At 37.9% G+C, this 14,806-nt stretch overlaps 1 protein-coding gene across 2 annotated transcripts in view; it reads right to left on the reverse strand.

Annotated features, from left to right (window-relative positions):
* The window catches only part of PRIM2 (DNA primase subunit 2), a 264,376-nt gene that overhangs the window by 246,511 nt on the left and 3,059 nt on the right, over nucleotides 1-14,806 (reverse strand). For both annotated transcript variants that reach the window (XM_036998378.2, XM_036998379.2), the window contains 2 exons: nucleotides 12,352-12,431; nucleotides 10,875-10,995 (listed from right to left, as the gene is read on the reverse strand). In XM_036998378.2, the coding sequence (XP_036854273.2) occupies nucleotides 10,875-10,995; nucleotides 12,352-12,431 (201 nt within the window). The remainder of the gene's footprint in view (nucleotides 1-10,874; nucleotides 10,996-12,351; nucleotides 12,432-14,806) is intronic.

A 14,806-nucleotide genomic window follows, 5' to 3' on the forward strand; every position in this document is an offset into this window, starting at 1 on the left:
AGATTATACCATGTCAGTCCAGCCCCTCTAAAACTGTCAACGAGGCATTACTCCTATATAGACAACACAATCCCAGAAAAATGCACTTTCACTGTATGTTCTATGAAGGCATCCCCAAGGGGAACAGAAAGAAGTGAATGTCCCCTCCAAGTCCACCAAAGCATCTGTGAGCAGACGGCCAGCCAGTCTTAATTTACCCTGAGAAGGCTCCCTGCCTGTTCTGCTGGATACTGCGAAGCTCTGCATTCACAACACATGGGGAGCTTGGAACTCTTTTCACGGAGGGGACTGCAAAGAAGTGTCACTGTAATGCCATGTTGGACTGTTTTCTTCATCTGTAATGCTCACAGGTTGTGGATACTGCAAGTCTGCAACACTGAGAGTTTAAGAAGACTATTTTTTTACAAAAAATAGGAAGACATCCAGATATAACTTTTTTATGGAAACAATGTGTCTAGGGTGACATCTACTTCAGCCTAAGTGAAGTAAACAGAATGTTTTTTAAAAAGGGGGTGGTTCCATAACTAAAATATGTAAGAAAAAAAGCAAATTAATTTAAAACCAAATTAATACCAGGCACAGTGCATTAAATGACAATGATCAAGCAGTTAGGTGCTATACCCATTCCTAAAAACCTACCCATGAATGTAACGCCTACCAGTGCAGACCAGCATAGGGTGTAGGGTGTGTGTAGGTTCTCAAATACTACACTAGTAAAGGGCTTCTCCAAAAAGATGAAAAACTCACAGAAACATTCAGAACAAAACAAAACACAATCTTCCATCAATTCACACAGTAGCTGCGTTCCAGGAACAATTGGGGTATATAAAAACCATGGGGGGAAAAAACATTTTCTGTTGATTTGCAAAACAGAGTTTAGTTCTAGATCCAGATTATTAGAAACAGGTATTTTTGGTCCAAATAAATAAAAAAGAAACACTAAAAGGTTAAGAAGGATATAGGAAAAGCCATTGTTGTACAGAACCATCCAGTCCATTGTAGGCACTCCAGCATCCCCATCTCCTATCTACTAAATGCCCACAGGACCCACCACTCATTGTTACAACCACCAAAAACATCACAACCATGTCCAGAATACTTAGCAGGGGAGACAACAGCCCTTATAGGCCAGAAACCCTAGATTGAGCCAAAAACCTATCCTCCTAAAAGGCCCAGTGTGAAACAACCAGAGGACCTTCCTCTAAGACGTGCCTTTCTTGGCATCCAAGAAGAAAACATACTCAAGTCAGAAAGTTTTTTTCTCTGAACTGGTAAATTAAATATTCCTATCTTAAGCATAAAATCTACTCTTGAATTTTGGTTTACACTGACCTTTGAAGATGGCAAGTCTATTACTGAAAATGAATTAATACAATGTGAGCAAGGAAATGTTTTTTTAAAAAAAGGAACCAGAAAAGAAAAGCAACAAAGGACACAGCAAAGACGTGGGCTAGACAATAAGCTCCTCAACAACGGAGTTGTGTGAATATAAATGTTTTCCCTAGAGGCGACACACATACTGGGAAAACTGTGGTGTATTTAATATATTTGGTTCCCACTTCTGACATGAACTGTCAGCTAAAATAAAACATCTTAGTAAAATTACAGTTAATGCTTTCATTTCCTACATTAATATAAACCTGGTATCTCACACCTGTGTTTGTATATCTCTGCTGATGGGCACTGTCACCTTAAACGTCAGCATCTATTCCACTTCATTTCAGTGCTAGTGAAGGACTAGCTGGGAAGAAATCTGCTCATATATTTAGTAACATTCTCTGTGATTAACACATTTCAAAGAAAAAAAAAACTAGAGCTCTGACTTTGTAGTTTCAGTTCTATCATTTGACTCTGGGGAGGTTACTTAACCTCTCTGAGCATCAGTTCCCTTGAAGAGCTGTTTGTGAGGATTAAATTATATCTATGAAAAGCATTTAGCTTACTCAGCAAACATGTAACAAAGGTTGACGACTATTCTCTCCTCTGCCTCCTTACATTACTGGGCAGACCCAAACCTTATTAAATCCACTGCTCATTCAGTCCTCAAGTATTCCTTCCTTAGGGAAAAAGGACCCCAGGATCCAAAATCCCAAATCCCTCTGATTGTCTAACATTCATTAGAGGCATTACTCCTTGGATCAACTAAAAGGAGCTAGAACAGGTTTGGCTATTAGGCCCCAAAACAGACAACAGGAGGCCTTCCTTGCCCAAAAGCTTCTATAAATTCTGGGGACACTACGACTGGGCAGAGCACTCCGACCTGAGATGAAGGGGCAAAGGCCAGGCAGTTGGCAAGCACTGACAGCCAGAGAATGGCACCAGGAATCTGAAAGCCAAGGAGATCAGCGAGCAGGGGCAGGGAGAGAGAGTGAGTGGAGAGAAGTGCAGAATAAGGATTTTAAACGGCTCTGTCTGTATGACTTCAGAGGGTTGGGAGGAGCAGGGGAGACACAGGAACAGGGCCTGGACCACTACACTGGAGCCTAATTGGATAACCGCTGTTACTGCAACTGCTTATTCCCGTCTTTGAGCTCAGGTTAGCCACTCAATGACTGGGAAGACAAAATCAGTTTGTTTTTTTCTTTTTCAACTCCATTAGCTCTCCACATTCCTGGTTCTAATTCTCATCAAAAAGTCCTAGGATAAAGCAATCTCACCTAGGCTCTGAATTAGCCTACTAATTCATGACATGACTTCAAATTAAAAGGAAGAAATTTTGAGGGGGCTTGGAGGGAACAGGAAAAGTTTAGGAAGATTACAGAATGAAAAAATAATGTATACATTAAAAAAACTCAGCATCATTTTTTGGAACACCCTCAGAAAACACAGTAACACTTCACAATGTAAATGTTTGACTCCAGAAAATATTAGAAACTAAAGATGATATTCAGTAAAATTAATTTCGTTCTTTTAAGACCTAAATAATAATATATTTCATATATATAAAATAACTAGGGTATGTTCTCTATGTGAGAAACATTAGCTAATTTACAGTCATGACTCCAGAAAATATTAGAAACTAAAGATGATATTCAGTACAATTAATTTCATTCTTTTAAAACCTAAATAATAATATATTTCATATATATAAGATAACTAGGGTATGTTCTCTATGTGAGAAATGTCAGCTAATTTACAGTCATATAATTTTTCAAGGGCAAAGTGATAGGCATGGAGTCATCCACAATGAGAATGTAAGGAATTTTATATTCAAACACTATACGAAAACTTTACAACAAAGATACAACTTTCACAAGTTATTTGGAAATTTTTTGCATATGTTAATTTAAGCCTTCAAGGACAATTCAGCTTGAAATCTCACTTTTAGTCATAAAGTTTAAAGTATCTTATATGAGGAGAATCTAATTTTGTAACTTAATAAGGAAAATTCACATTCTGTGAATTTCTAAAATATTTCCACTAAAGACCATCTGCCATGGAGTATTTTTCCAACTATATTCATCAATGGTTAGGCCTCAATTAACACTAGCTAACTCAGTGAACCTTTTCCTTATTCTCCAAATATAATACTAAAGCTGCCCAACAAGTACATATCTACAATAATACAAGGTTGCCGTCCATTATTTGATGTTAAAATACACTATGAGAATAAAAGTATTGTATTTGTGGAGCCTGCTCAAAGAAAGGAATCCCTGTCTTAATGCATTCATGTAAACTATTGGAAAGAAGTTAAATGTATGCAATTGTAACAGAAACATGTAAGGAGTTCTGTCTAAATCATAAATCTTCCTACATAGAATACAGAACAAATCAAAATTTTCTAACCAGCATAACCCCTCCAAGACCACTCAACAGAAAATATGTAAGACACATATGCATCTATCACCTAATATTTAGTCCTGAGAAAGGATAAGTATTCCATGTCACTATACTCATCTTAAAGGTAACCTAGTGTTCATGAAACAGGATAGAGGCAAATCTTTTGAACTGAGTACTGTTTTCCCTAGAAATTAATTCAAACATTTACTCAACACTCAGCACTATGCTTGAAACCATTAAGAATTCAACCTATTCTTAGGACTTTACATTCTTATAGTATCAACTGATTTACTTCCCCATTCCAAAGACAGACTTGACCCTTTATCTGATTATTAACCCTTTCTCCCTCAATTCCTTTTAGGTCTACAATTCCCACAAAGAGTGCTGAGTGTGAGTCTTACCATACCTGTTCACTCTTCTCCAGGCCCCCTTTCTATTCTTGTCAGTCAATGGCTTGTCAAAAGCCCTGTGGAAAGTTTCCAGACTTATCAAACACATTCGTTCTCAAGTGTGTTCCACTCTCTCATGTGTGTATCCCATCTCAGCTATATCATCAGACTCCCTATTGACTGAATTTTATTCTGTGTCAAAAGGAGAGATTAAGGTACACATATGTCTCCATTTGGTTGGTACCACATTAAAATTACTTCACAACTTACTAATAGGCATATAATTCATAGACATATCCCAGGGAATAATATAAAGGGAATAGTTATAAAAGTCACATATGAGATGAACAGCATTTTCATATTTTAAGCAATAGATCTGGAGTTGACCACAAGGATGAATGCACATTCTACAAGAGCTACCACAACCCAAACTACATCAACAATGAAAACAATATAAGAAGGGCCAAAAAGATCAGAAAAGTATGACTACCTCAAGGACAACTTACAAATATTTAAGAAGTAACAATACACAAGTGAACACCAAAAACAATTCTAAAATTCTACACGTGTAAAACTATTAAATCAATTTAAAGTCAATGATCCAATGTCAACTGGAGAAAAGCATCCAAAAGTTCCTAATAAACTCACATAACTGACATTTTCAATAACAAATGACAGATTAAGCATTAATTCATGTTCACTGGGGACATCAGCCAAAATGACAGGAAATAAATTCTAAGATAGAAGAAATCAAGATTTCAAACTTCAAGGGATAAGAAACAAATTTTAAATTTCAGGTTCAGGATAAGGAAAACTACTTTAAAATAAGCAAAAATAAGCAATTCAAAGTTTTACATGGGCTTCTTTTCAGTGAGCCAGACAATAAGGTTACCAACGACAACTGCCGTCACTCAAAAGCCCCCACTTCCTGAACGTATTTGGCGATTGAACAACACTAGCTCTATTTAATATGCATTGGAGTTTTCATCTGTTACACACAGAATACTGTCTCCATCTTTTGGCATGTTCAACTTCACTGTCCACGCCACTCTGCACTGTTCTCATGAAAAGCATCCTGTCATTAGACACACTGGTATTTCAAAGCAAATAAAAAAATTTTTTTGACTATGCAAAGATGGTTTTTAAAAACATCAAGGAAAATTCTAAGCTGCTGTCAGACTCTGACCTGCAACGGCCTAGACAACCTTTGTGAGGCTGACAGCTGTCAAAGCCTGACCTTTCCCTAACTGGTCAACTGAGGAAGCACTAGTAGAATCTGTTTAAGCTTGCCCGTTCACATTTAAGGTGACACAAGGTTAAGTCAATCAACTCAGCAATGCGAGATCCAACAGTCTTCATAGACAGCAATATTCACTTAGTTCTAATCCTTCATAGAAATTTCAGATTTAAAATCCAAGTTATTTTACACAGAAGTCTAAGAATGAAAAATATCAGTTTTTCCTTTTCGAATACTTCACAGTCATGCTTTTTCTTGCATGCCATAAAGAGTTGGAATCTACAATCCACTAGAAACACAAATATAAATTTAAAAAGCCAAGGTATTAAAGTACTTCCTGAGCCAGAAATAGAAGACATGAGTCCCAGATCTGAAGACTGACTACATTCACCTCCTCCAAATTTTGATCCATTAAAATTACAGTAGCCACAGCAACCTGAACAAAGATAAAATTTAAGACAAAAAACTAGGCAAAGAAATTAATTATCCCTCTTTCTGTACATACTTCTTCAAAGCAAACACAATTCAATTTAGTTACAAAACTGCATATCCTTCTAACATAAAAATAAATCTACTTTACAGAAATAGATCAGCATAAAAGTCACTGCAGCTTTAATGAAACTGAAGAGATAAGAGAAATACACACAAACACAGCACTCAAGCACCTGAAACCCAGGTGGACTCCAAGAGCCTTCAGCCCTGACTTAGGCAGCACCGTCTAGTACACATCAAAGTGAGCTTAGAAGGCAAATGCTAATAACTGTTCCCTAGCCCTCGCTCCATTCTGACTCTAAAACATGAATCCTGAGTCTAAGCATCACTGACATCTGTTTTAGTACAACAGATGCAAACCAAATTTTCAAATCAAGATGAAGAAAATGTGCATGTTCCTATTAATGGAATGGTTAAAGTTGGGAAATGGAAGAGCCACAGGGATCTAAGGGCAAGCAAGCTAATCAACACCACCTGGATTCAAGTGCTTTAAATACCAGGATTAGATAGATGCACAGGAGGAGAACCAGAGGTACCAGAAGAAGGTGGGAAAGGGCCTCTGTCAGGAGAGTGGGTGCAATCCAACCCAGGAAGGGTTTTTCTGCCAAGCCCCTGCAATGTTTTTTATCTTCCATGCATTTCCGCCAGCTACACTTGGTCAAGTTTCACATTTAACAGTGTTTATTTCAAAACCAAAAGGCATAATGTTTTTCACTCTACACACCTCCAGGCAAGGTTCTTATAAATCCCCCAGGTAGGCCTCCATCCTACCCCACACTGAGAATCACTGAACCCAACAATACAGGCACACAAGAACCCAAAGTAACTCTTCCTTTCAGAAACTGTGTAAGACACCCATGACATAAAAATGTGGGTATGGTCCATTCTGTCAATCTCCCAATTTTATCCATATTTCTTCTTACTTTGATACATATGCTTATAATGTACTTCAAATGACCTTTAGAAACAGGATATAAAGTAATCCTAGCAAACTGACTAGGAACAATCAGAATAATATGAAAACTAATCATAACTGCTGACACTTGTTAAAAGAATGCACGTCTTTCCCATAAATTTGTTTTCTAAAAACATCAAAGATTTTTAACCGAAACAGAACATATCAACTAATAAACCCCCAATTTCTCCAATACCTAGGCATTTGATGCCTTTATCTGCCATAATATTACTAGTTAACATACTTGCCGGGCACAGTACTTAGCACTTCATGTAGTCTACCTCACTTTACAAATCTGTGTGGTGGGGATTGGATCACTATTTCAAAGATGAGTAAACTGAAGGGCAGATTAAAATATTTACCCAAAATAACACAGGGGATTCTCAAGTGTGGGATTGAATGTTATGCTACTTATAAGCCAGTATGTTAGCCCGTGACTGTTTAATGCATGCTGGCAGGAGACACAGACTCCTACATTCAAGACGAAGAACTTCATTATTCACATCACGGGAAGCAGCAAGAAAAGCAGTGTGTCTGTTTCACTCTTTACCCTCCAGTTCCCTGGGGGCAGCATGAGATAGCCCAGATGGATGCTCAAGTATTGTCGGGTTTGCACTAACAGCTGAGTAACACTGAAAACCAATCACTTTTATAGCAAGTAGCAAGCAAGTCGCTTCTATATACCAAGAAGATATTACCTCATCCCTCATGTTTGCTTGCGAAAAAGTAGGTAAGAAACGGCCTGGGTAAAGAGCTGTCACGACCATATATTCCTGACATGCCCAGCAAGACGTGTAGGACCTGGAGAGACCCAGGAAGACTGCTTTCTCAGCACTGATATGTGCTGGTGGGAGAACCCAACAATACACCAGCAGAGCCCAGACTGCTAACCACTATTAATAAAACACATTCACAAAATTTAACTTTGTTCCCTAAATTTAAAACTATGATTATTGAGGTCATTGAGGCTTCTGGTTAAGCATGGGAAACTGAACATGAATATTTATTTCCATCACTTCTACAACAAAATTAAAATTACAATGAAAGTATGAAAAGAATTTAAACCACCAAGAACAAAGAAAATAGTGGAAGAGAGAGGTCAACATGTTTTTGGAAAGTAGATAAAAGTGCATTAACTGATTTAGAAGAGAAACAGCAGCAGCTCAGCTTAAATCCCTGGAGAAAGGGGTACTGAAAAGAAGAGAACAACATGACCTCAGAGAATAGGAAAAAATAATGAATTAGAAGCACTATATATAAAAGATGAAAGCTGGAAGTCAAGGAATACAAAGAAAAGAAGAAAAGTCACCATAGTGAACAGTGCACTCTTGGTTCTGATACAAGAATGTCGGCATTAAGATATAAACCACTGTGGATCGGGTGGGATCAATATAGCAGAGTAGAAAGATCGTGAGTTCCCCTCCTCCCATGAAGACTGCAAAATCCACAACTACATACAGAACTATCTCTGAGAACAAACTGAAGACTAAGCAGATCATACACAACTAAGAACATAAAGAAAACACCACATCAAGGCAGGCAGGAGGAGGAAAGCAGTGGCTGAGTGAGGTGCAGAAACCCACAAGCAGGTGGGATGCCACAATCGTGCAGGCCCTCCATGAGGAAGGGGGGATCCGAGCCCAACACCTGCTCCACAGCCTGGGGAACCTGCCCCAGGAAGCTGGGCACCCATAACACTGCTTTCCTAAAAAGAAGAACAAAATTAATAAACTCTTAGCCAGACTCATCAAGAAAAAGAGAAGATCCAAATAAATAAAATCTGAAAAGAAAGAGAAGCTACTACTGATAGCCAGAAATATACAGGAGCATATGAAACAACTACAAACAATTATATAACAACAAATGTAACAAGCTAGAATAAATGGATAAATTTCTAGTGACATACAATCTTGCAAGAACGCATCAAGAATAGAAAATCTAAACAGACTCTTTACTATAATGAAATTGAATCAGTAATCAAAAACTCCCAACAAACAGTACAAGACCAGATAGCTTCATAAGTGAACCCTACTGAATATTTTTCTTAATACCTATCATCAAACTATTCAAAAAAGTTAGAGAAAGGAAAGCTCCCAAACTTCTCCACAAGGCCAGCATTATCCTGATACCAAAACGAGCCAAAGACACCACAAAGAAAATTACACACAACATCTTCAATGAAAATAAATGCAAAAATCTTGAGCAAAATAATAGAAAAACAAGTTCAGAATACAGGACCATTTACCATGACTAAGTGGGAATTATCCCGGAGATGCAAGGACAGTTGATATCCACAAATCAATCGATGTGATACACTACATTAACAAAAGGAGTTATCATAGCTGGGATACTATGCTCCATGACTTCAAGCTATACTACAAAGCTACCATAATCAAAACAGTATGGTACTGGTACAAGAATAGACCCATACATTAATGGAAAAGAATAGAGAGCCAATATAAACTGACACAGATATGTTTATTTAATATGCAATAAAGGAGCCATGAATATACAACTAGGAAAAGACAGTCTTTTCAATAACCAGTGTTAGCAAAACTGGACAGCTACATGCAAGAGAATGAAACTGGATTATTGTCTAACTCCATACACAAAAGTAAACTTGAAATGGATCGAAGTCCTAAATGTAAGACAGGAAACCATAAAATTCTTAGAAGAAAACATAGGCAAAAATCTCTTGACCATAAGCATGAGAAAGATATACTGTGTATATTATTTGCATGAAGTTCAAAAACAGGCAGAATTCTGACATTACTTGTGAGGACAGCCGTCACTTGCAGGATGCAGACAGGAGGTAAGGAACCGGAGGAAGGACAAGGATGCACAGGCTGACAGCACCGTTCTATTTCTTTACCTTGGTGGTGTTCACTTTGATACTTCAGAGAGCTATCAGTTGTGACTTGTGTACTTTTCTGTAAATGTTACACCCCAATAATAAAAGTTTTTTTAAAAGGAAAGAATCATTATAGCTTTTGCTGAAAAAAAATTATACTTGATATGTTGAGGTACTTTCAGATAAAAAAAATGTTCTCAAGGACACTTTAATCAATCATTCAACAACAAAAAATATTTTTAATAATGAAAAGATAAATTAACTGTATTTGATAATAGCAATAATGGACTTCACTAAGGATCAAAGTTAAAAGCAAAGTGGAAAATGCACAGCATTTGGGTCAGATGGTCCTGGGGCTTGACACGTTTCTACGCCATAGATATTACGTAGAAACCTCACGGGGCTCTTATGATAAGTGAGAGGAACTGCAGAAGGCACCTCTCTAGCCCAAGCTGACACTAAATGTCTGCCCAACGTGTACTTCCCTCCATGCTGTCTCTTTTCCCCAACTCAACCCACACTCTCTCTCGCTACAGCGGGTACCTCTTCCACTCCTCAGACAAGACAATGTCTTCTATCTACTCAGAAAATCAGATTTTACTAACAACTGACTTGTAAAATAAAGTATTATCACGGCGAAGGCAGTATAGCACAGAGAAGAGAAGTGGTGACTCTACAGCATCTTACTACACTGATGGACAGTGACTATAATGGGATATAGGGGGGGACTTGATAATGGGGGGAGTCTTGTAACCACAATGTTGCTCATGTAATTGTATATTAATGATACCAAAATAAAATAAATAAAATAAAATCAAGCATTATCCTTTCTGAAGTTCATTATTGCAAGTCGGCATGACCACTTCTCTTCTTTAACACATTATTAGCAATAGTTTTTGGCCTAGAAAATTTTGATAAGATGAACTTATATAAATTAAACTTTTAGAAATCACATATTTAATAAAGCAATTAAATGTGGGGCTTTGTTACTAAGAAGCCCCTTTTTTTCTAGTCATAGAAAGGTTCATTGCTCTGCAAAGCCAATAGCAATTCTTTCAAGCAGGTACTTAGGAAGAAAATGTAAAAAGAGAGAACTCCACATATTAATACCAGCACTTAAGGCAGCACGGAGGGATTGATCTGTGCACTTTTCTACAAAAATGTACTTACAGCCTCAAACTGCAAATGGCTATCCTTTAAGAAATTCTGAATTTTGTCCTTGGGTAAAATATTGAATCGAAATCGAAGAAGATCCATTTCTTGTTGAATGAACCAGCGTCTAAGATCTTCACTGAAATGGAGACAGGGAAATTATGAGCACAAATGAAAAGTCCAATGATTATTCAAAAGTCCACTGATGACTAAATCCAAGAAATCTTTATGAAACAACATTTGAACACAAGGAAGATGCCAATAGGCAGAAGTTAAAAGCATACAAACTCTTTGTCACGATAAAGAATATGAATACCGCATACTGCAATCTTCCGGAGATGTGCTGAATGTGGGGAGAGAGGTGTTATGGACATAAAATTAGAAGAATTAAATGCAGAACACTTTGCACCTAGCTATGTTATTATCAAATAATATAAAATCATTAATTGCATTTAATGTAACCGCAAAACAGTCACTGACATTAGAAAAGGGGTACTCCCTCAGTCTTAAGTGGTTTCATCAACGCCAAATAAACACCAAACTTTTAAAAGGTAACTTTATGTCTGAATAGATTAGGATCAGATAAACATTACAAGTAAACTTTGCTTACAGACTCACAGTTTATAATTTCACAAAATCTAATATGTACAAGTATATCTAAATTTTTTAAAAGCCAACATAAATGTATCAATGTACAAAACAGATAAATAATGGGTAGTACTATTGTTATAAAATAATAATGCTACTGCATGTAAAATGTGATTATTTTTTTCCCAAAGGGGCTTTCATGGATTGTCAGCAATTCATTTACTGCATAGATTATATAAACTGCATAGAATTTTTTTTTTTTTTTCACAGAAGACCAAGGCTGATCAGTAATTTCTCAGTTATTCTGTTGGGAGAGTAAACAATTCAAGATTCTCATTTGATAACCCTATTGATAAAAAGCAGAAAAGAAACTTAACAATAAGCATGTTATGTAGCCAAAATTAATATAGAAAAAAAAATTTTTTTAAACAAAGCAACTAACTCCTTCTCCCTCCGGATGGCACTATTGACTTATAAGACACCAACAACGGAAAGAAAGCATCTTAATCTAATGGGCACTAGACCATACATCTCAACTTCTAAAAACCTGTATCAAATTCAAGTATACATTTATTCATTATTTCTTATAAATAGTAGCACTTGTGTCCTGGAGGAAAAAAATACTAAAAGTCCTTTTCCCTAATGAAACCCCCTCCAATTTTAAATCCCAAACGAAGTCTCTCCCATAAAATTGTTTCAACAGGCAAAACATTTTGTGATATAGTTTTTCTCAATATTTTTTAATAAACAACTTATTTCAATTTGCTGCAACAGTGCTCAACCCATGAACCACTGCTTTCTGATGTTATTCCACATTTTCCTGTGTTTAATACAATGTGTCCGCTTTCCATGTACCAATTTATAACCCAAGACAGATTTGACCATGAGAGTAGAGGGGTGTACTCACGACTGGCAATAAGCAAGGCGCAAAATAAAGTGAGAAATATGATCTCTTCTTCGTGGTTCATATTCATCTTCTAAGTTTTCCTGAAAAATAATGATACTTGAATAGAATAAATGCATCAGAATGGTAAGAGGTATACTGAGTCAACATACGGCAACGGTAAAGTAAACATGTCAAAACACAAATTTTGTAACACCTTTTCTGGGACAATTATCATTTAAATCAGCAATCAGGTGAAACTAAGAACTGAACTGATCTCAGCAGTTTCCTAGGTTTGGACTCCACCATTTTCTTCCTATCAACTCCTCCCTCTTAACTTTCTTTCTTATCCAGCCTATACCTAGGGTACTCACCTCGTCATCCACTTCTCACATCAACCCTCAACTGCTTTCATTTCAACCGTTTTCAAGACCTAGATTTTAAATCAACCTATACTCTGCATCCTTTTCCCAAAATGCTGAGAGCCTCTGGGGAAAAAAACACAATTACAGGAATTTGGAATATTACAAGTTCACACCCTCTGTCCCCATCTGGACCTTTGACAACACCACGGAATCTTTCTTTAAAGTCCAACACAGGAAGAGCAAACATGTCTCAAGCACTTACAAGGTACAAGGCACTGTTACAGGCATTTTAATTATTAATCCATTTAAAACTTTTAAAAAGCTTTATAAGGCGGGAACTATTATATCCCTATTTTAAAGATGAGGAAACTGAGGCACAGGGAAGTTACATAATTTGCCCAGATTCACAAGCCTATAAGCAGCAGAGCTGGGATTTGATACATAATCATCTTTCCTCACTTCTTAGAAAAGCTGTCTCGGTCTTCCCTCACGGGCCCACGCTGCCTACCACACTGCCTTCCCAGATTTATATTTATATTCAGACCGTAAAGGCCACCAGTCCTCCTACGTCTGCATCCTCATGTTAAACTACCTTCCCCTGCATCCTCGGGGACAACGCTTCTCTCCTTCCTCCTACAGAAAATCAACCCCGCATAAACCCTGCAGCCCACCTGCTCTCGCCTGCCAAGGACCGTGACTCATCGAGCGTTCTCTCCTAGTATCTCCAAGCTCCCCTCATCTTCTTGCTCTTCTAGATCTTTACGCTCAGCTTATCAATACATTCAAGTATGCTCCTGCCATGTGAGTTTGTATATTCTCTTTTCCTACAAATTATTCTTTATTCAGACCTATTTCTCTCATCTTTTCAGTTAAACATCTTAAAAGAGTACATACTCCTACCCACCTCACTCCTCCAAACTCGGCCATCATTCTGGCTTCTGCCTCTATCCCACCCACTTGATAAATCCAATGGATGCTGCACAGCGCACCTTACATGATCTATCCTAAGCTTCTGAAATTGCGTGGTTGAGCACCGCCACGAAAACAAAGCGTCCAGATTTGAATCTTAGCTCCACCACTTACTGCCTTGTGAGCTTGGGCAAGTTACTTAGCCAGTCAATAACTCAGCTTCCTCATCTGCAAAATGGACAGAACCTACCCCATAAGACTGTTGTGTGCACTGCATACATTTAGAGCATACCCTGGGGCACAGTAAGCACACTACGAATGTTTGCTGTTGTGATTCCTATGGTATCATTATGATATCACGATCATTATTATTGAAACTCCAGCCATGACACTGTTATCCTGGCTGATCCCCTACTTCTCAATTCTCCTTCCCAGACTCCTCCAATCCCACATCACCTTAAATACTGGTATTCTTCACATCCTGTCCTCCATCATCTTCTCTTCTTACTCAAATATTTTCCTGCTCCTGGGATGATTCCAACTCTCCTCTTAATCTCCAGATGTCTCCTAAGTCCAGACCGGTATGCATATCCCATTGTCCACTAGACTTCTCCACATGCACTTCAAATTCTTATCTAGAAGTAAACTCAACATCTTCCAATACTTGCTTCTCCTCTTATATATCACAACTCGAAATATCACTACCATCCACCTACTGTCCTAACCAGAAACCAGGGTGGCAACCCTAACTCCTCTCCCCCTTCGCCCTGCAATCAGTCACTAGAATCTTTTGGTGCTACCTTCTCAATATCTCTTGAATCAGTCCTCTTCCCTCCATTCAACTCACTCTCACATCCAGTCTGCAAACTGGTTCTCCTCCTACCAGACATGACCCTGTCGATCTGCTGTTGACAATCATCTTCCCAAAATAAAAAGCTGATCACATCCACTAAAATGCAGTTTCAGCACCACCTCCTCTAGGAAGCCTTCCCACACCTCCCCCATCCAAGCCAGGTAATTATATGTGCTCTTGGAGTTGCTGGAGCACACATCTAACAGCATTCACCATTCTGTATAGACAGGGGACATCTAGCGATGTCCAGAGACATCTACTGGGGAGAAGCCAGAGATGCTACTAAGCAACCCACAAAGCACAGGACAGTCCCTGCACCATGGACTTATCAGGCCCGAAATGCTGACAGTCC

The sequence above is a fragment of the Manis javanica genome, chromosome 16, assembly GCF_040802235.1.
Source record: "Manis javanica isolate MJ-LG chromosome 16, MJ_LKY, whole genome shotgun sequence".
NCBI classification, from domain to species: domain Eukaryota; kingdom Metazoa; phylum Chordata; class Mammalia; order Pholidota; family Manidae; genus Manis; species Manis javanica.